Here is a 22518-nt window from a genome sequence, read left to right as displayed (position 1 = left end):
GAAAGGCTTACTATCATGAGGAGAACTGTATTATCATGAGGAGAAATGTACTATCATGGGAGACCCAGTACTATTACAAGGAGAATAGTGCTACCATGAAGAGGTCAATACTGTTATTAGGGAATCGGTACTACGATGAACTATGACTACTTCTACGTGTAGACTAGACCTGCTTGTACAGTCCCCTTTAGGGTGAATAGAATTAAACAATCATACATTGATTGTAACTTTTTTAATCGAGTCTGACTTTGTCATGATATTCCTTAAATATATCATTTGTTTGAGAATTCAAAGAACGTCTTAACTGACCGTAAACATATGTACCCCTCGAATATCATGTACATATTGTTCTCTTCTTTTAACTCTATATTGTACATTTATTGCAATAAATTGAAATTTTACGGGTTTGACCCAAAGTAGAAATAGCGAAAATCAAATCTCAGGGAAAATAAGGCTGCATTCGATACATGCAGGTTTTTCAGAATATCAAGCAAGCTTCATTATCTTTATACGTAAATTGCACTTCCATCTATTTGTAAAATTATCGACATTTTCAAGAAAAGATACGTTGAAGTAGAAATTGATGTCACCAACGCCACACTAAATCATTCGTGTATCTTATGGATTTTTGCGTAACATTCTCCGAATCTGCGGCAGCCTCTCATTGGCGACACCAAATTGGAATTATGCTGCTATACAGTCAATCATTTGATATCACATGTTTAGATATTATGATAAAGGTGGATTTCTTGCATACCTGCACGAATTAAAGGACACAACACATGTTTCTAAACTTTTTTCATTATTTGCAGCAAAATCAATTCTTTTGTGTTTTAATGAAATATTTTGTGTAGTTGTCGAGTTTGAAAGCGATGAAATTCAAATCTTGCGATATGCATATTTACTTTAGCTATTTTACACGCCATTATGGGTGACGTCATATGCGCCCTCGGTTTGAAAACATCTATTAGTCATTTCATAAATAGATAAGATTTAATCGCAAAAAAAAAAACAATTATCACGTAATTGCTTGTAAATAAGATTGCATTAAGGTGTTTTGTGCAAGGTAAGGGTGAACTAGTTGTCGGTAGAAAGGATGTAGACTGAGTATTTTTCAATTTTTCGAAGGACGGTATAAAAAAAAAGACGTGGATAAAAGTTTTTGTTAGAGCTAGGATTTTACCTTTAAAAAACACCCAGTCACCTTTTCAAACATCGCTTGGACAGAGACCCAGATAAACTGCCAAAAAATGGATATATCGAAGTTAAGCACTGCCAGACCTAAAGCATATACATAATTCTGTTATGGTCTTCAAATTCAATACACCCTCGATCAACTGACCTTCTCTTTGTAAGAACATAACTTTGCTCCCGGTTTCTACCAGTTGGTAGATTTACAAAAATGTTAAAGATTTAAAGATACAAAATAATTGAACTTTTAATTGTAAATAATAGAATATTGTATTTTCTAACCTAAGATTGAATTATAAAATAATTTCTCATTGAACTCGTAAAATTTTGAGTGCGTCAACACAAAGCCGTGCTCCCACTCCCCAACGACGTGCAGATCACAATTCCAAAATAATAAGATTGCTTAATCAAAATAAAATATTAAAATAAAACATTGTGATTTCCACTTTGAATTTGACTATTTTTATTTATTTATGTGGGTTTTTTTTTCTTCTTTTCTTTGCTTTGCGAAATGCACCCGTGACCGTAGCTAGGCCTAGTTGTCAACAATGTAACGTATCATAATTTGTCTAATCAAAAATAGATATTTACATTTTCAACGGTATTGTCCTACATAACACTATTACGAGCAATACGTATTAATCCACTACGGGGTCAACAACGGGGCTGTGCGTATGAACATTTGTTAAAAGTAGGACAGATATTCATTTGATACTTGGTATATGTACATTGTTTTACCATGACAAGTTACAGATTAATTTCGAATTTTCTTCCAGACAATTGCTTATTTTGCTGAATTATGTCCCTTGAGCTTAAAAAATTTACCCAAATACCCAGTTTTCTGCACTTGTTTGTCTTTATGCTTGCAGATATTCATTTGATATTTGGTACATTGCTTTAGCATAACATGTTACAGATCAAGTTCGAATTCTGTTTCGGTCCGATGCTTTTTGCTGAGCTATGGCCCTTGGACCTAGAAAATATGGAATTTAAATCTGTCATATATATATATATATATTTATATATATGGCTTTTATTTTATGGGACCTGGTTATTGCTGTGCATAAATTGTTGACGTATAATTATTCACGCAGAATAATACACTGACGACTTGGGGTCGGGAGAGGACCTGTATTCAGAATGATTGTTTTCACCAATTCAAAATATCGAATGAGAAATGCACCTTCAATTTACCAAATGCTCAATCTACATACAATTTATTTTGACTCTAATGTGTTTACAGTTTATAACGAAGCAAGGTGGTATTCAAATGAAAAAAAAACAAACAAATTCAATTGAAGACCTGAGAGCCAGAAATATGTATGTATAACCGAAATAAAATCGTAAAAGATTACAAGTCTTAACTTGGGGTTATACTGGGTTACCATTGTATTCTGAAAACCACTGACGCATTATCAGTAATGTTATGATCACACTATAAGTAATATTAGGATCATACGGTGAGTATGATTACGCGGTGAGTAATGTTATGATCACGCGGTGGGTAATGTTATAGTGTTTTTCTTATATAACTAGATTTCCAATACCAAATAGTTTATGCTATTCATTTTCTCCGATTTTGAGGCTAAAATACCTAATAACAAACCGCTATGATGTCGTAATTTGAGGCCCGAACCGGAAGTGATAGTTCAGTGGTAGAGTGTTCGCTTCGTAACCCAAATGTCGTAAGTTCAAGCCCCGTTTGTGCCATGACCACGTCAAACATAAGGTGGTGATTGCTCTTTCGCCAACGCTTGGCATTTAAAAGTGAGAATCACACGTCTTTTGGATATAACCTTAAAAATGGAGGTCCCGTGTCGCAGCAGGCGTTGGCACGTTAAAGAACCTTCGCTGTTACGGCCCTGGGCGCTGATCATAGGTTTAAATTTGTGGTACATCACATACGTCTCAACATAAGCTGTTGATTTTAAAATGTTCGTGACGTTATTTTCCCCTTTTAATAAATGGGCATGGATATCATTCCCGAATGGTAGAAAAATACAACATTTCATAATCCATTAATGTTAACGTCGAATAACGTCAATTTCAGTACACTTGAAAGACACTGGTATTCGAACTTGAATTAACAAAGTTAATAACGCGTGTGACCACCATTTGTATTCACGCATGCTTGACAACGGCGCCTCATTGATGCCCGTAATCCGCCATCGTTACTAAATATTCAACAACTTTCTTATCTAAATGTGTCCTTCCGACGCTCTCTTAAACTTGAGGTTAGAAACGCCTTGGACGTTAACGGATCGTGCGCCACCTGTAATCAAGGGCGAGTAATTTGAAGTTTTATTTGCCATTAGATTTATCATGTCAGGTACGTTTTTTGCCTTACACGTAAATAATTCTGCAAAAAATGCAGCCAAATCTAATGCATGAAGGAAAAGATATCGGTTACCTTGAATATGATGAAACTCGTTGTAATGTAAATAAGAAGAAGAAAGAATCATCACACTGTATTTTAGTGAAATGTCATAGCGACAGACGTTCATGCTCTTTTTCTTTTCTTTTCAGATCTCGATTACGTGATAGATCATTCCTCTCTCTTTTGGATAGCCATTTGAAAAGTACTCTTGATAATATATAGGCCCATAGAAAATCAGTAAAAAAAAATTCATTCCATAAAGTAGTATAATGATCTGAAAGTTTGTATGATTCTATGTAGCGGAACTGATCACATTATACACCATTTTCCCATGCAGAAACTATTGACCTGTCATCTTTTCGCAAGCTCTTGAACTACATAAAGCTAAATTTCATGCGACGAGAAGAACTCTTTGCATTATATAAGATGATGGTATTTCGCCACAGACAACAAACATAATTGTTATGATTTCATTACGTCAAAAATATGCACCAACACAACAAACAACCACTGACTTAGGGTGGTATCCATTTTTGGAAGAAAATAGTAGTGAGAATACATAAACAGCAAGTCACAGTAGTAAGGATATACTAGAACATAAATAGGGAAAGGGAAAGACAAAAACAGATTGATGAATGTCCAAGGTGAATGATCAGCAATGTAGAATAAAAGGTGAAGATAACGAACAGTGATCAATCTCATAAATCCCATAAGCAATACAAAATAGATAGTTGAGGAAACACCGACCCCTGGACACCAGAGGTTGGATCAGGTGCCTAGGAGGAGTAAGCATCCCCTGTCGACCGGTCAAACCCGCCGTGAGCCCTGTATCCTGATCAGGTAAACGGAGTTTTCTTTAGTCACGATCAGTGTGCCACGAACGATCTAACAATGGGTATGAAACATGTCAAACAGCATTTGACCCAGTGTTAGGTTGTATTGGCAAACTATATCGTTATAATGACTATAGAATTTACGAAATGCTGACATAAAACGAGACTGTTGAAATCCCTTTACCATCAACTTGTTTCTCGAGAGGGACGTTAAGCAATATTCAATCGATTTAAAATTGACCATACGCAGAACAAACTCTTGTGTATTAAATCAGTTAAAAGATATAAACACCATAAGCAGGTGATAATGGAATATTTCTACATAGATATGGGCAGTTGACGATGGAGAAGCTGAAATCACCATGTTTGTCAGAATGTTGAGTTGTTGGTTTGCTGTTAATATCTACTTTCAATAAAATATCTAGGTATGAAGCAGAAATGGACGACTCTGTAGTGTCTTTTATTTCTAGCTCTCAGGGATATTTCGAATCGATTATTGTTAATAGATAAAACATCGTCGATATATACTAGTGGACAAAAGAAACTGCATTATAAAATTTAGTATAATTTTTCTACATTGTTTTCATTATATTTATAAAATCTAAAAAAAAAAATCGATAGAGGCGATGCTTTTGAACAATGTCGGATAGTACCCGACTCAGATGCACGGACTTTTTCATGGTTACTGAACACATGTTGTTTATTGAAGTGTTCGTACGCACGAGTTTTACTATTCAATACTGTTTGGAGTGGGAAGTGTAAAAGGTTTGTTTGGAAACTATTCGTTAAGGAAAGCACTTTAGTTTTGACAAAATTTATCCTTCTGTCATGCCACGACTCAGCGAAAACCAACGTTATGGTGCTGTTGGGATGCTTCAAGCTGGAATGGCACAAAATATCGTAGCAAGACACTTTGGAGTTCATCGGAACACCATCCAGTCATTATGGAGACGTTTCCAACAAGCTGGTAACACTCGGGATCGACCACGTTCTGGGCGTCCTCGTGTGACGTCGCGTCGACAGGACAACCACATTAGGCTTGTGCACCTGAGAAATCATTTCCAGACAGCAAGTTTGACTGCTCGTAGCATTCCTGGACTTCAACCAATCAGTCCAAGAATTGTGCGTAATCGTCTGCGCGAACACAACATCAGACCAAGACGTCCAGCGGTGCGCCCAATACTGCTTCAACGTCATCGGATCCCTAGACTAACGTGGTGCAGACGACATCTGCGATTCAGAATACAGGACTGGGCGAATATTCTGTTCACTGATGAATCCAGATTTCATTTGGATAGCAGTGACGGCCGTTGTAGAGTGTATCGTCGCGTTGGGGAGCGGTACCAGGACGCTTGTGTTGTGCAACGTCGACAAATCGGTGGAGGTAGCGTTATGGTGTGTGGTGGAATAACAGCACGTGGAAGGACTCCTCTACAAATTGTCAATGGAAATCTCACCGGCGTACGCTATCGACACGAAATTATTCAGCGCCATGCGATACCTTTCATACAGAGACAGCGAAATCACATCACTCTGCAGCAAGACAACGCAAGGCCACATGTTGCACGTGTAGTCAGGGGATTTTTTGTTCAACAGAATGTCGATGGCTTGCCTTGGTCAGCTGTTTTCCCCGATTTATCGCCGATCGAGCACGTCTGGGATGAAATGGAACGACGTCTACGCCGTTTACCAAATCAACCAGTGACATTGGCTGATTTATGCCAGGCTTTAACCAACATCTGGAACAACATTCCTCAATCATTTCTGAACACTTTAGAGGCGGTTCGTAGGACCTCACTGCGCTTAGAGACGAACTTAGAAAACGCATTGCAAGATTCTCTGGGCGGAAAGGAAAGCACGTTGAGAGTTTCAGCTGGAACCAAATTTTCTCTGTCACATCGATTAAATAAAGACATTCAATACACATTGAACGTTTTTCATTATAAACTACTTCATAATTAAGTTTACATGCTTAAACAGTAGTTTAGGTTGAATATATAATATACAATACATCAGAATTCTTTATAAGTTGTTGAATTGCATATGTTTAAAACAATAGGATGCGGACACCCCCCCCCCCCTCTCTCTCTCTCTCGATCGAGGATTAAGAATATCAATTATCAAATATATCCATATATCTCTGAATTTCTATTATTAAGCTGTTAAAATGTGTAGTAATAGTGAATGTATATGTATAACTTCTCTTTAACAGTTTATTTGCGTGTTTTAACTTATATCACTTACGTGATGACGTCACAGTAGGTAAACAGTCCTTGCGATTAACTTTTTATTAGTCCATATTATAGGGCAAGCGAGAGCATAAAAATTGGCAGGTCAAATAAATTTTACTACCCCATATGCTAGGTGTACAATAATGATTCAAAATTTCGAGTTTCTACATTTTGATTGAATATTACAATTTGGATTGCAATAAGACGGAAGTTCAAGCTTTCTTTCAACTTCTAAATTCACGTCTCCATCCATATACTATGATTGATATACTATGAGTTGGTTGTACTCTGCGTGAAAAGCACGACTGTATCATGCGTGTATAGGAATGGTTGTATCCAAATGACGTTTGTCCATGGTGTTGCAGGAAACTGATGTAGGCCTACATAATTTGACCCGTGTTTACTTTCACGTATAAGGATTTATCATGTTTGTAACATGACAGTTCATGATATGAGTGATTTTATACTAAAATACATCACTTAACAAATGTAGTTCACTTTTCAATTTGAAGGTCAATTTGAATGTTCATACTTCAGATTGAAATCGAAGTTACAAGTGAATATTGAAAAACGCAATGCAATGATTTTTTTAAAATAAAAAACCACAATGAACAATAGGCCTGTGTGTGGCTTTTATATAAACACAACATTGTATATATGACAGTGAAATTTGTATTTACTTCACTTGGATAAATTTATAGCTTTATGAATTTGCATTTAATTTTGATAAAAGTAGATATGATTCAAATTTTATTTCTAAAAAATTCAGAAATATCTCAATCTCTTGAGATGCATTTTTCTTCTGGTTTGCGCCAACAGTTAAAATAGGCTAGGACTGTCCGTGGGTCAGTTGATAAACATGACTTAACAACATAACTATGATAATGCAAACTTTGATAAGTTATGAAAGTTTGACAATATCATCCCATATTTTGATTAATTCCATACGTATTGACTATTGAAAAATCCAGACTCGTTTTCCCTGAAATTCAAACAATATTTTACAACACTTTTTGAATTATAACAAAATTAACAATGAAAGTAAAGTGTTCAAATTAATTTACAATCCAGTCATCAAAAACGAAAACAAGACCTAGGAATATTCACTGCCTTACAGTTACAGTCTGATTATAGCCACCCCTCCATTACAGTCGCGTCGTCGTACCGAGGGAGGGAGGGGGGGTGCTGATAGCAATCGCGTTCATTCATATTTTGATTACCTTGGTTAACTCTAAAATTAAATTTTAAATGACATCTGAAATATATTTTTGTACCATACTTCGTTTATATATTGATGACTCAAATTTCCCCTGTTCGATTATAGATCTAGTCTAGAAGGGGGGGGGGGGAGTCATAGAATTATAAGATCATTGATGACTGTATCACTAAAGATAGATAAAATTTCAGCATAAAACATTCATGCAGAATATTACGATCTACAGAGCAAATGTTTAATCCCCCGTAAATACTTTCTGCAATAAAGTCGTCATCTGATATCTGTGTAGTCGGACGTGGACTGAACTGAAGACTGAAGTTTATACCGCACGACGCTGAGTGGAACTTAAAACAATCGGTGTCGCTGTCACATATGATGGCAATGAACCAGTTGAATTTTATAAAAGCTTCATATCTCGGGAATTCTACCCCCGCTCCCTATTTGCACAACAAAAACCTTACAATCTCTCGTAAATCTTATGTACACCGGAAGTCAACAAGGACGTAAACGAGTCTTGCGCCACCTATGTTTGAAATAGGGGAAACAACTGACAAATATTCGCAATTGCTTTAGCTTTGATGTAGACTTCCCCAAGTCTCTATGCTTAATAATTAGAGCAAACAATTAGATCTCTAAACAGTAAAATTTGGACGAAATGATTAAGTAACAAAAACAGCATAGAGACTAATAATAATCTAGCTCTGATATATAACAGTGAAATTAGCTAACAAAGATCAATCTCATAAATTCCATAAAGAATACAACATTTTTAGTATGGCAAACACGGATCCCTGGACACACTAAAGGTTAAATCAGATGCCTAGCAGGATTTGGTTTGGTTTGCTTTGGTTATATATTGTTTAGCGTCTTTCTCAAGATTTTTTCACTGACTTTACTGAGCCATAGATGCCAGTAATGTAAATTCCCGCGTAGTACTACAACTCAATGGCTATATAGAGCCGTCACAATAAATTTCATAAGGGTATAAACTGCGAATTAGAGCTTCGTGAAAGGTAGTGTTGTAGTTCATACCGCCATGCATTTTCATAAATGATGAAATTCGTTTTCATATTTACGTTATACTTTCATTTCTGTCGGAATTCCCAGCCTAACATTATAATGGACGTACTATATTTATTGAGATTCATACGCGCAATGGTCACATCTACAGCGCATTGATGAGGAAATGGCTACCATTATAATTTGTAAAGGCAAACACATTGGATGTGTAAATATAACCGATGATTGTTACGTCATATATATTTACAAATATTATTATTCATGGATGTAAAGGTTTTGTTAACGAATATGAGCTTCTGGAATTAAAAAGTGCATAGAACTTCGAAAAAAAATGTAACAAAGAGTTATTGACTGAAAATCGGGACATTCCCTTTCTTTGTCATTTTATGGACGGGAATATGTCAGGCTTGTGTAGCAGAGCACCCTTACCCGTTTGGAATAATGATATGCTTAATCTATATTAATACATATGTTTTTAATTTTACGATAAAAAAATGTCAGCATTATGTGTGCATTAAATTCAGAATCAGGTTTTCATGGCTGGTAATAAACAGAACTTTTAACATCTGAAGGTTTCCCTCAGGGCCAACTATAGTTTATATTGGTTACAGATTGTTTCTCATGGTTCATTAAATAGTCTCTTAATCATTGGTCCCATGACAGTTCTTGGTCAGTGTAAGATACAGTTTAGATTTAGAAATTGAATCGGTCAGTTGTGATGGTACTTCAGTTTAAAAAACTGTGGACATTTGGACTATAATCTACCATTCAGGTAAGTTACTAAATATCTAATGGATTGTATAGACAGAGTGAGTGTAAGAGTAGCATGATTATTTTATTCAAATTATTTCATAATGACTGTATTGATTCAGAAGTCCGACTAATACATGTATGTATACTTGTATCGATATATAGACACTAAAATAACAAGTCCAGTGGACTGTTCACGTCATGGTTAATATTGTGTCTTTTCTATAACCGGAGAAATAACGAACGAGAGAGAGAGAGAGAGAGAGAGAGAGAGAGAGAGAGAGAGAGAGAGAGAGAAGTATAATATACAAGTACGAGTTTGTTCTTTCAGTAATGATGGAGAGGTACATAGACTCGAGGTTCATCCAAGTACAATATATATTAAATGAGTACTGTAACAGTATTTACGGATGTAGCAATCAAAGTACGCAACCGAGGTTCATCCAATGAGAACTAGTACAGTAATTACTAGTATAGTGAATACTGTTAATTGACTGTTCACATATAACGCTTTAAAAAGTAACGTCATCTGTCAAACACTCGAGAGCTCAATAATGAATACACACTTCCAGATTGATGCTGTTCCCAGTTACAATAATAAATGTGCAATTTGTTTATCTGTAGGTGAATTTCTGGGTGTCTACATTTTAAAAGATGTTTGGCTGTCGATGCCTCGTCTCCCTAACCGGCTTAACCAACAAGAGATACATTCGTAGACAACCATTAACAATATATAGATTATGCAGGACTAACTCTTCTAACATTAACTATTGTCTCATATCCTTTTTTTTTAAATTGTTATGCGTGTGAAGCATAGTTCACCCCTCATTGGAATGTAAACCGAAATGTTTGAAATCCGAACTGATAACAACGAAGTTTTAGAGCTATTATAGCCAAAAACAGCGTGCCAAAAAAAAAAGGTGGAGTCAAATTCGTCTAAGGATAAGAGCTATGCATGAGGGAGATAATCCTTAATTTTGAAATGAATTTCTAAATTTTATAACAGCAATTAAATGCACATCCGTATTTTTAAGCTAGTAACGAAGTACTTAGCTACTGGGCTGTAGAGACCCTCGGGGACTAACAGTCCACCAGCAGAGGCCTCGACCCAGGGGTCATAATGTAAAATTTATAGGTACCAATTTTGATGCACCAGATGCGCATTTCGACAAATAATGTCTCTTCAGTGATGCTCAACCAAAATGTTTGAAATCCGAACTGATAACAATGAAGTTTTCGAGCTATTATAGCCTTCGTCTTTATCTTCAAAAGTCACTCTACTCACATTGAAAAGGGTGAAGATAATAATAATCAATTTCATAAATCGTATAAAAAATGAAAATTCAGGAAGAGGGCAAGCATGGCCTCCTGGAAATAACGTAGACTTAAACAAAGGACAGATATGTGAAAAAAGAAAGTATTCGTTGACTGGAGTAAAAATGGTCTTAGTTCTAACGTTGCTGATCATTGATGTTACAGTCTCTATTGTACATACCATAAATAACGTTTTTTCTTATTTGAAATTCCCTAGTGTCAGCCTTTAACATTCATTCTTTTGTGCGGCATTCCTCGGTATTCAGAACGATAATTCCATGTTCATATATATTCAGTTGTGTAACAATGGAGTTAGGGGAAGAACGGAGAAAGTGTGTTCACTTTTCTAAACAAGAAGTTTTATCCCCCCCCCCCTCTCTCGCACACACACATACACACATTCTCTCTCTCAGACACACACATCCCATCTCTCTCACACATACACCCTCTCTCTCCCTCTCTCTCTCTCTCTCTCTCTCTCTCTCTCTCGCACACCACGCACCAATTCTCGTTCACACCACACACACAATTTCCACTTTTTAAAATCGTCTTTTGATGATGATTTTAGATGTTTTCAGACAATGCCTTGAAGAAACACGGGTCATGGAGAGACGCCATGTCTTCACAATCGTATCTGTCCCACGTAGTACTAAGTCAGGGCCGACTGAAAATCCTGATCCTGCCTAATCATGCCTGCTTTTGTGCCTGTTTGGCAGTTCGGAGAACAAAATTATTTGTTGTATAATGTTGATATAAGATAACAAACATTTATAAGACTTATATCAGTCATTTACATACTACTCTATTAGTTAACAAAATCTAATGAGCAGATCGCTAAATAAGGAATTGGAATATCATCCATTTATTTACAATTTTAAGGAATTACACATTTTTAAGTTTTAAGCATTGGGATCGGGATGCATTAGTTTCATATTCGTTTCAGATTCGTGTTCATCTTCATATTCGATTCATGTTCAGAAACATCTCTAGTACTCACTATACCAGTATTCACTGTATGCATTAATACTCACAATAAAAGGTGAAGATAACGAACAGTGATCAATCTCATAACTCCTATAAGCAATACAAAATAGATAGTTGGGGAAACACCGACCCCTGGACACACCAGAGGTGGGACCAGGTGCCTAGCAGGAGTAAGCATCCCCTGTTGACCGGACACACCCGCCGTGAGCCCTATATCCTGATCAGGTAAACGGCGATATCCGTAGCCAAAATCAGTGTGCAAAGAACGGCCTAACAATCGGTATGAAACATGTCAGACAGCATTTGACGAAATGATAGTTTGTATTGACGAACTAGAGAACTAGTTCTCATTGGATGAATCTCTGTTGTGTACTTTGATTGTTACATCTGTAAATACTGTTACAGTACTCACAATACCGGTACTCTAATCCCGTGGGGATCCGGATTAGAATAGGTCCTCAGTAACCCCTTGCTTGTCATAAGAGGTAAATGGGGCGGTCCTTCGGATGAGTCCGCAAAAAAAAAAAACAAGGTCCCGTATCACAGCAGGTGTGGCACAATAAAGATCCCTCCCTGCTCAAATGCCATAAGCTCCGAGCATAGGCCTAAATTTTGCAGTCCTTCACCGGCAGTGGTGACGTCTTCATATGAGTAAAATAATCTCGCGTGGGACGTGAAACAACATTCAATCAATATACCAGTACTTACTATACCAGTACTCACTATACTAGTACTCACTGTAATAATTCTCATTGGATGAACCTCGGTTGCGTACTTTGATTGCTACATCCGTAAATTCTGTTACAGTACCCATTTAATCTATATCGTACTTGGATGAACCTCGGTTGACATCCGGTTGCGTACTTTCAATGCACACAAGAGATAAGAACAGCACTATATAGAATGTAATCAGGATAAGAGTGTCGTTGTATGTACATCTGTATAGGAACTGCACGTCAATAAAGATAATGGCTGTGTCGTGGGTTTTAATCATTTCATGTAAGTCTTATTTGAAATTGTTTTACATCTTGAACTACAACCTGAAGATTAGAATGAGTTACTTTATCCTTGGTCTATCTTTCAACATATCCCAAGGATTTACCCTTCCAGTATTCTAAATCACATTTATTGTTGTTAGTGTGCAAATTAGAATTCCGCAATGTTCACAATATAGTCATTTATGTGTGACTAGAAATAGAGCCCCATACAAAAGTGTTCAATTTTAATGGAAATCAGACTCCCTCGCTATGTATTGATACAGTAACATACATGAAATATGACAATTTCAGTAGTTCCACGTGTGCAGAAGTGTATAACAGGAAATGAAAAGTAGTTTCTTTGATTCTTAACAACACATTCAAACAGTGTATAGGAAAACATGAGTGAAAAATGAAGTTTATTTCTACAAGTACTTGTAACTTCCATCTATAACTTCAAAACGATCATTTTTGTCCAGGTGCTGCAATAGTTCAAGGTCTTTCTTTGAACTCTGCACCCACAGTTAACCCTGTTGTGAAGGACGGGACACCATTAACTTTTGGTAAGTGTCGATAATAAGCCTTAACATTATATTACGAAGATAACCTAACGAATTCTACAACTCATATTAAAGGAACTGATTCATGATTTTACACAAAATTTAATGATCGAAATGTACCTGTATGGTCTACTAAGTTTAAAAGGTTTTACAAAAATTCAATATTATGCTTTATAACAGAAGCTCAATATAGAGAGTCTTGTTTTAAAAGCAGTGATTTAGGTGTGTTGTTGTTTACGAATTATTCAAAATAAATGATATAGTTTGAAGTTTACCATATATATCACATTGCAAGTATTCATTAGGTAAAATATATCATTTAAAAGTTGAATTTCTGGCTGTATAAAATTAAGATGCTTAAAATTACAACATTTCCATTTCGCTGGTACGTTTGTAAATATAAAAAGACTCGAATCTTCCTTTATATAACACAGAGTTAAGGCTAAAATATTGTTCTTATCCTTGTATTCAGAAGGTCCAGATTTTGGTTGCCAAAAAGGAAAAAAAATCTAAAACAAAACCTGAACCAGTCCCTTTTTCTCTTCTCGTCCGCTCGAATATTGGAATGAAGGTTTCATTGTAAACTTAGTTATGGGATACCTATATGTAATACAAGACTGGTTTAAAATGCAGTAAATACAGTAATCAAACTCATCATAATGTAAAACTTATACGGTACCAATTTTGATGCACCAGATGCGCATTTCCACAAATAATGTCTCTTCAGTGATGCTCAACCGAAATGTTCGAAATCCGAAATAACAATGACGTTTTAGAGCTATTATAGGCAAAAACAGTGTGTCAAAAAAGTGGAGTCAAATTCGTTGAAGGATAAGAGCTGTGCGTGAGGGAGATAATCCTTAATTTGGAAATGAATTTCTAAATTCTATAATAGCAATTAAATATACATCCGTATTTTCAAGCTAGTAACGAAGTACTTAGCTACTGGGCTGTAGAGACCCTCGGGGACTAACAGTCCACCAGCAGAGACCTCGACCCAGGGTGTCATAATGTAAAACTTATACGGTACCAATTTTGATGCACCAGATGCGCATTTCGACAAATTATGTCTCATGCATTATGCAAACACTTTGAAACATCTAGATTAAAGGGATTATAGAAACTGTAAATTGTACTCTAAAGAAAAGTTGTGTAATGCATCAAAGCCATGGCTAATATCGCATAATAAGTGTCCGTTCCTATGTGGAAATTATCATAAAATAGGTATATGTACATTTTCTTGAATATTGTATAGAGGGGATGCTTACTCCTCCTAGGCACCTGGTCCCATTAACGATGCGCATGTTAGCTTGTATGCTCACAATATTATATAACGACGTATAATGATTCTGAAAGGTTTTTTGTTTTTTTTTTCAGGACAACAATTTCAATACACCGCTACAGACAAGACTGATACAAAAACAACTCTCAGTTCCAAAGTCGTATCAACAACACCTAGCAACACCGTCGTATCACCTGAACGCACGTATATTCTAACTTGTCTAGTAGTTATCTGATGTAATATCAATACACTTTGTTTACATGCGATAGACCGAATCTTTTGTGTGCATTTGAGTCTTTTCTGTAAGGTATCATGAATTAATCGAATCTAACTGTTCAGTGCCTGTTCACACATAGCGTTTTAAAACGCTTCCAAACACACAATCGATTGATTGTATTTTGTTTAACGTCTCTCTCTCAAGAATTTTTTACTCATATGTAGACAACACCAAGACCGGTGAAGGGCTTCAAATTTAGGCATTTTCTCTGCGCTTACGCCAATGAGCAGTGAGGGTTTTCTAGCGTGCCACACAAACTGTGACACGGGACATCCGTTTTTAAGGTCATCTCCAAGGACCCGTAACATTCACACCTGATGCCAAGAACTGTCACAACCTGTTTTAACGACTTATGTCTGTCGTGGCTTGGATTCGAACCCCGGCCTTCCGCATGCGGGGCGAACGCTCTAACCTCTAAACCACCGCGGCGGTCCCAACCACTCGATAACTAATTAAATCCAAACACTCGGTAACTAATTTAAAAATGAAAGGTGAAGATAACGATCCTTGCAGCGATCAATTTCATAACTCCTATAAGCAAACAAAATAGAGTTGGGCAAACACAGACCCCTGAACATACCAGAGGTGGGATCAGGTGCCTAGGAGGAGTAAGCCTTTCCTGTTGACTGGGCACACCCGCCGTTATCCCTATATCTTGATCAGGTATACGGAGTTATCCGTAGTCAAAATTAGTGTGGCAAAATCGGTCTAATATTTACAGACTGATGTTGTTCACTTTTACAGCAATAATTGTACAAATTTTTCTGTAGATATATTATGTCACCTTTACAACAATTGAACACTTTTAACTTTTTCTTGACAACTACTATTTCAATTATTTTCAAGTTTGGTATAAAGAATCTTTGGGACAATGGGGACCAATATTGTAATTTTCACGACCCCTAGTGCCCTAGGGGCGGAGCACAGACTGCCCAAAATTGACCAATTCTCAAAAATCTTCTCACGAACCGCACACGTGTAAGTAAAACTAAAAACTAAATGCGTAGTAATGTAGAGCAGGCCTCTACCAAAATTATATATTTCATGATCCCCTGGGCAGGGGTTCTGACCTGAATGTGGGGCTAAACTTGGTACATAGTGTTTATGTGTAAAACATTGAAACAAGATCTTATTTAGTGCTATTGATACTAAATTGAAACTAAATAAATACCTAAAAAGAGCAGATAGTCCTTTACCAAAATTGTAAATTTGATGATCCCTGGGGTAGGAGTTTTAGTACTAGGATGGGGCCAAAATGGTCAGTTATTAAATGTGAAAAGTGAAGATAACGAACAGTGATTAATCTCATAACTCCTAAAAGCAATACAAAATAGATAGTTGGGCAAACACAGACCCCTGGATACACCAGAAGTGGGATCAGGTGCATAGGAGGAGTAAGCATCCCTATATGTGAACAATAGACATTTTAACTTCTTCTTGATAAGTACTATTCCAATTCTTTTCAAATTGGTATGAAGCATCTTTGGAACAAGGAGGACATAAATTGTAAATTTCAGTATTCCTACACCCCTCGGGCCTGAGAGGGGCGGGGCAAATATTGCCCAAATTGACCAATTTTCAAAAATCTTCTTTCCTAGAAACGCACATATTTAAGAAAAACTAAATGCATAATGATGTAGAACAGGACGTCCCCTACCAAAATTGTATAATTGCATGATCCCCGGGGTAATGGTTCTTACCCCAGGGTGGGACCAAACTTGCTATGTAGTGTTCATTTGTAAAACACTTAAATATCATTATCTTTAGTGTTATTGATACAAAATTGAAACTATTAGCATATGGATATTTAGGAAGAGCAGGTAGTCCTTTACCAAAATTATAAATTTGATGATCCCCGGAGTATACATTCTGATCACATGGTTGGGCCAAACTTAGCATATAGTATTTATCTAAATGCATACTTGGGAATAACAATGAAGGATGTACAAAAAATGGTTAATTTCAAAACTCAGGATTTTGACTCTAGAATGGGTCTAAATTAGTCATATCTTTGAATGTTTTAATGTTCATACACCTATTATATTATCTAAAGTCTTTCACCAGTGTTTGCACTTTTTAGGGCAGTAAAATTTTAAGAACACATCTTGTTTTATACTGTTGCTGAACATTGGAATTTAGCTTAGATATTCAGAACAGGAATGTGTTTCCAGATTTCATATCCCGTGGGAGTAGTGATACTTTTTCACTAACTACTCAGGTGACCGATAAGGCATGTGTGTCTCTTGTTACTGGGTGTCTACACGTTAAAAGATGTTTGGTTGTCGAAGCCCAGAGAGACATTGCCTCATCTCCTGAATTAGCAATCAACAAGTCATACGTTTGTAAACAACCATTAACAATATATAGATTGTGCAGGAACAACTCTTTTCCCATTACCCATTGTATCATAACTATCCCCAGTGTTTTCGAATGAACAATTTATAAGCGCGTGAATCATATTTCACGTCCATTTGAATACGTCTGTGTCTTCAAAATTCGCCCTTCTCACAATGGGAAAGGTGAAGATAACGAACAATAATTAATTTCATGAATCCTATAAAGAATGAAAATTCAGGAACAGGGCAAGCATGGTCTCCTTAAACAAAGGGCAGACATGTCAAGAAAGAAAGTATTTGTTGCCTGAAGTAAAAATTGGTCTTAGTTGCTGACCTTTGATGTTACAGAGTCTCTATTATACATACCATAAATAACGTTTTTTCTTATTTGAAATTCCCTAGTGTCAGCCACTGGAATCAAATACAAAGAATAAGTTTATTAGTTTTTTGATAATGGGTTTTTTGTTGTTTCTCTCATCTTACGGTTTTGGTCGTTTCTAGAATGTGCAGACAACCAACATATCCAGTGCATTCGATATAACAAAACTCGCTTGTGCGATAAAGATGGAATGTATGGTCCTTGGGCATCAAAGAACTGTCGGGCGTATTGCGGATATTGTCAAGGTAACCTATATTCATCAATGGTTATTTTCTTTTTACCCATATATGCTGAAATTTTTAATTTTTAAAAACTTTGGAAAATTATTTAATTGAAAGGAAAGCCTATTATAAAACATAGCTTAGAAAAATCATGCAAAATGCTTTTCAAATATTTCAGTGTTGACCACAACAGTACCGTGTTTTGATGTTAAGGATAACTGCGATGAATACCAAAGCGATCTCTGTAGAAACAACCTGTATCGGCTATTTAGAGAGAGGAATTGTAGGAAATTTTGCAAGATCTGCACAGGAGGTATGTGTTGTAAAATGTCGTGTAATTGTTACGTCAATCGAAAAAGGTAGCATAGTATTTGTAGACTGGACTGTTGCACGAGGCAATTTGGTTAAAGACACAGTTTTATCCGGGAGTCAAACAGAATACAGACTTTTACACTCCTTAAATGTCTTTCTATACCGGTAAGAATATTTTCGTAACGCGATGCAGTACAATATGTTTCCCCCCTACATTCACAATGCTCTCTTATCGCTAATGGACGTATAAGATATTCGATCAAAGATTGCTAGGAATATTGAACACAGTGACGTAACACATCTCCTTGTGGTGGAAGTCTCTATGTACCTCTTCATTATTACTCATTATTCCTCTCTATATACATATTGTGATTTCTACGTTATAGAAAACCACAGAATGCTTCCTCGCATTAACCATGACTTAAACAGTCTACTATAACTTGTTATTTATAGTGCACAACTATTAATATAAGTAAACATGTCACTCAGACTTCTGAATCAATACACTCATTATAAAATAATATGAATTAAATAATCATACTACTCTTACATTCACACTATGCATCTAACCCTTAAGATATTTAGTAATTGACCTGATTAGTTGATTATATTCTGTAAATCCAAATGTACACAGTTGTTTTAACTGAAGAACAATTACAACTTACCAATTCAATTTCGAAATTCAAACTGTATTTTACACTGACCAAGAAGCGACATGTGACCAATAATTAAGAAACTGTCCAATGAACCATGAGAAACAAACTGTGACCAATCTAAACTATAGTTGACACTGAGGGAATCATTCAAATGTTAAAATTTCTGTTTAATACCATCAATGGAAACCTGTTTGTGAATCGTATGTACACATTACGCTGAAATTAAAAACACGAAACACATGTACTAATATAGATTAAACATTTTATTATTCCAAACTGGTAAGGATGCTCTACCACACAAGCTTGAGAGATTCGCGTCAGCAAAATGACCAAGGAGGGTATATGTCGCGATATTCTGTCTTTGATAACCCTTTATTACATATTTTTCTAGCTATATGCAATTTTTTATTCTAAAAGGTCATAATCGTTTACTGAAATCTTCACGTCCATGAATAGCAGAATTTGTAAACATATGTGACGTAAAAGTAAACAAGTAATAATAACATTTTCATTGTTTTACCTTTGTTATGTTTACAAATTGTAATGACAGCCATTTGTTCATGAATGCACTGTAGTAATAAACAATGCGCGTATGAATCTTGATAGATATAGTACGTCTATCTTAATGGCTGGGAAATCCGACAGAAATGAAAGTAGACCGTAAATTTAGATAAAGGAATTTCATTTTTGAAAATGCATAAGGGTATGAACTACAACAGTTCACGCCTGCATACCTTTCATGAAGCTCTAACTCGTAATTCATATCCTTACGCCATGTGTGTATAAGAGAGTGATGAAGGTCTGAGTTTGGATCTGAAACAAACAGTAAAAATTATATGAGATGAGTACTTAAGATAGAAAAATCTCCTGTCCAATATAGATTGAAATAATCATTTACTTGAACTCATTTGATAAACAACTTTATCTTATCGGTTTCACGACACGTGTGACCGGTCAACAGGGGATGCTCACTTCTCCTAGGCAACCTATCCCACCTCTGGCATTGAATTCATTTGAAAAGTTCATGAGCTATAAAGTCCTACTCTTGGATCTAAACCCTTTACCCATGAGTCGTGTGTTTCTCAGCATGGAAGAGCCCCAAAATCTATCATAATCCAAAATACTTTGAGATAAATTTCTTAAAGGATTCACTATTTCCATAAGTTTGTAACGTGTAGCGGTCACCCAGCCAAGTGCTGATCACGCTCGCCGTCGCTTAACTCGCGTGATCAAGAGAGAGACTCTACCACATCATTAGAAAAGCTAACTCTCTAGCGAGGCAGTATAAGTTCCCTCTTATACTGTCCGCTACAAGTTTTAGGTGCACCCTCCAGGGTCCTTGGAGAGCAGAGGCCATGATATTTATATTTTTACACTTTTAACCCGGGGATGGTACAGAAAAAATATGTTGAAGATTGGTCATGTAGTTTTCTCGAGAGGTTCAAAAATGTTTGCAAAAGTCAGATGATACTACTTTACAAGAGTTACTCGGGCAACATAAAATGGGATACCATTAACAAGAAGTTACATTGACTATTTATTACGTAATCAACTGAAAACGAATGTGACCATCAGATAGATATGATTATGGTAGATATTGTTTAATTTATTTCATACTGAATTAAACTACGGATTCTCGTATATCTTAGTGATAGATGTTCATACTCTTATTCTATTTTTCAGATTTTGATTCCATGATGATAGATTATCCCTCTGTCGTGGGATAGTCATTTGAAAAGTACTCTTGATAATATGTATGTCCGTAGAAAATTCAGTAAATGTTTGTTCATTCTATAAAGTAATGTTATTATCTTTGTATGGTTCTATGTAACTAAAGAAATCACGTAGTGCACTATTTTCTTATGTGGAATCTATTAACCTGTCATTGTTTTGTAAGCGTTTGAACACAGCAAGAACATCGATCTAAATCTCATGCGACCAGAACTCTTTTCATATATATCTACCATAGGCGCCGGGGTCAAGGATATTGCACTATAATCTTTATGTAAACAATGGAGGATATATATATATATATATATATATATATATATATCCAATAATAAAAGTCAAGAAACACAAAACTCGAATAACATTTCACTGTTAGCGCTTTCGGCTTTAATGCCTCTTCAGACAGTTATAACTGTCTGAAGAGGCATTAAAGCCGAAAGCGCTAACAGTGAAATGTTATTCGAGTTTTGTGTTTCTTGACTTTTATTATTGGATGTATTTACTGTATCAAATACCGAATTCTTTATTTACAAACTATATATATATATATATATATATATATATATATATATATAAACACTGAAAAGGCCACGACACTGTTTGGATATTTAAAACTCGAATTTTCGACGCAACCCTAACGTGAGTTATCTCTCTTTGTATTCTTACATTTAGTGTGAATATGACAACTTCCGGGTAGTAACACACTCATACTTCGCATATATTATAAGTTATATTAGTATGGGTGCTGTTCAAACTCGAAAACAGTTGAAATCATTTGTACGAGAGAGTAAGAAAATGTTAATGGAAACAAAAACGAATTTCTTGATCGAGTCGGGTGTGATTTTTCGGGGGTTGGGGGGTTGGTTTAAAAATTAAATTGGAAATCACGCAGACATTCATTTGTTTACTTATGCATGTCTCCAATAACGACTGACATAATTATTTTGTATGAAATCAGAACAGAACTTCTGATTCTCAAGAGATGATGGCATCTCATCAACTCAAAGCTCGGGTTTTTACAAGGATCGACACGTGCAAAGATCTTGCATAACATCCCCCCCCCCTTTCCAAGATAGTAAAAAAAATCAATTAAATTAGGAAATCAGCGCTCTCATTGTTTTATCAGGGCTAAAATTATTCCACCACTACCAATCGACTCTTTCAAAAATAAACCAGACTGCAATGTTTGGGTAACTTTCTCCAAAGTACCTGGACGTGTTCATTCTGTGTGCAAATCATTTGTACACAGCAGCATAAGCTGGAATTGTTAATATCAACTGATATCTTTAAAATGCAGAAAAATGGGTTTTTAATTATTTTTTTAAAATTAATTTTGTTCAATATTGCTTGATTGATATGAATTATTTTTCATAGATCTGTGTGATCCCGGGGGGGGGGGGGGGGGGGGGGGGTGCCATATTCTCAAATGTACTCTCTGGGGAAAGATAAGTTTAACCCCCCAATAGAATGCTTTTGACGTCTCTGTATCTTCCCTCTTTTATTCGTTTTAGTCCCCTTGAAATGTACTTGATTATGTATAGGCACGTATCGTGTCATAACAGAAATTGCAATGACAGATTTAGACCCCCCTTTTCGCCACAAATTTACTGAATAATTTGAGTAAAACTCCAAATATTTTACCCAAAATGGCTGTATTGACAGGTACACACTCAGGGCGTTCAATTATAAGTTATTTTATTTTCAAAACATTGCATGTGTAAAAGGTTTGTGACGACGTATTTCTTTATGGTTATACTTGTATTTGTAACTGTATAAAATTTGTGGGCAGACAGCTGGAAATCTGTCAGTGGCCTCTCACCTACAAGTACAGGCTGGGATAAATTTTACTCGCCAATCGAAGAGATGGACATTTT

General features: G+C 36.0%; 1 protein-coding gene across 4 annotated transcripts; it reads left to right on the top strand.

Moving 5' to 3' along the window:
* The first annotated feature begins 12714 nt into the window (after positions 1-12714).
* On the top strand, positions 12715-20714 carry LOC125659995 (uncharacterized). 4 transcript variants are annotated; one of them, XM_048891838.2, is made up of 6 exons: positions 12715-12915; positions 13373-13456; positions 14831-14935; positions 17850-17972; positions 18127-18261; positions 20600-20714. In XM_048891838.2, the coding sequence occupies exons 1-6, from the start codon at positions 12885-12887 to the stop codon at positions 20641-20643; spliced, it is 522 nt and encodes a 173-aa protein (XP_048747795.2). In that variant the 5' UTR covers positions 12715-12884; the 3' UTR covers positions 20644-20714. The 4 variants fall into 4 exon arrangements, with proteins under 4 accessions (XP_048747795.2, XP_056005994.1, XP_048747796.2 ...); XM_056150019.1 differs by having other exon boundaries at positions 18127-20714; XM_048891839.2 differs by lacking the exon at positions 14831-14935 and having other exon boundaries at positions 12785-12915.
* The last annotated feature ends 1804 nt before the right edge of the window (positions 20715-22518 follow it).

The sequence above is a fragment of the Ostrea edulis genome, chromosome 9 (genome assembly GCF_947568905.1).
Source record: "Ostrea edulis chromosome 9, xbOstEdul1.1, whole genome shotgun sequence".
NCBI lineage: Eukaryota > Metazoa > Mollusca > Bivalvia > Ostreida > Ostreidae > Ostrea > Ostrea edulis.
This window is presented reverse-complemented; position numbering and strand designations above follow the sequence as displayed.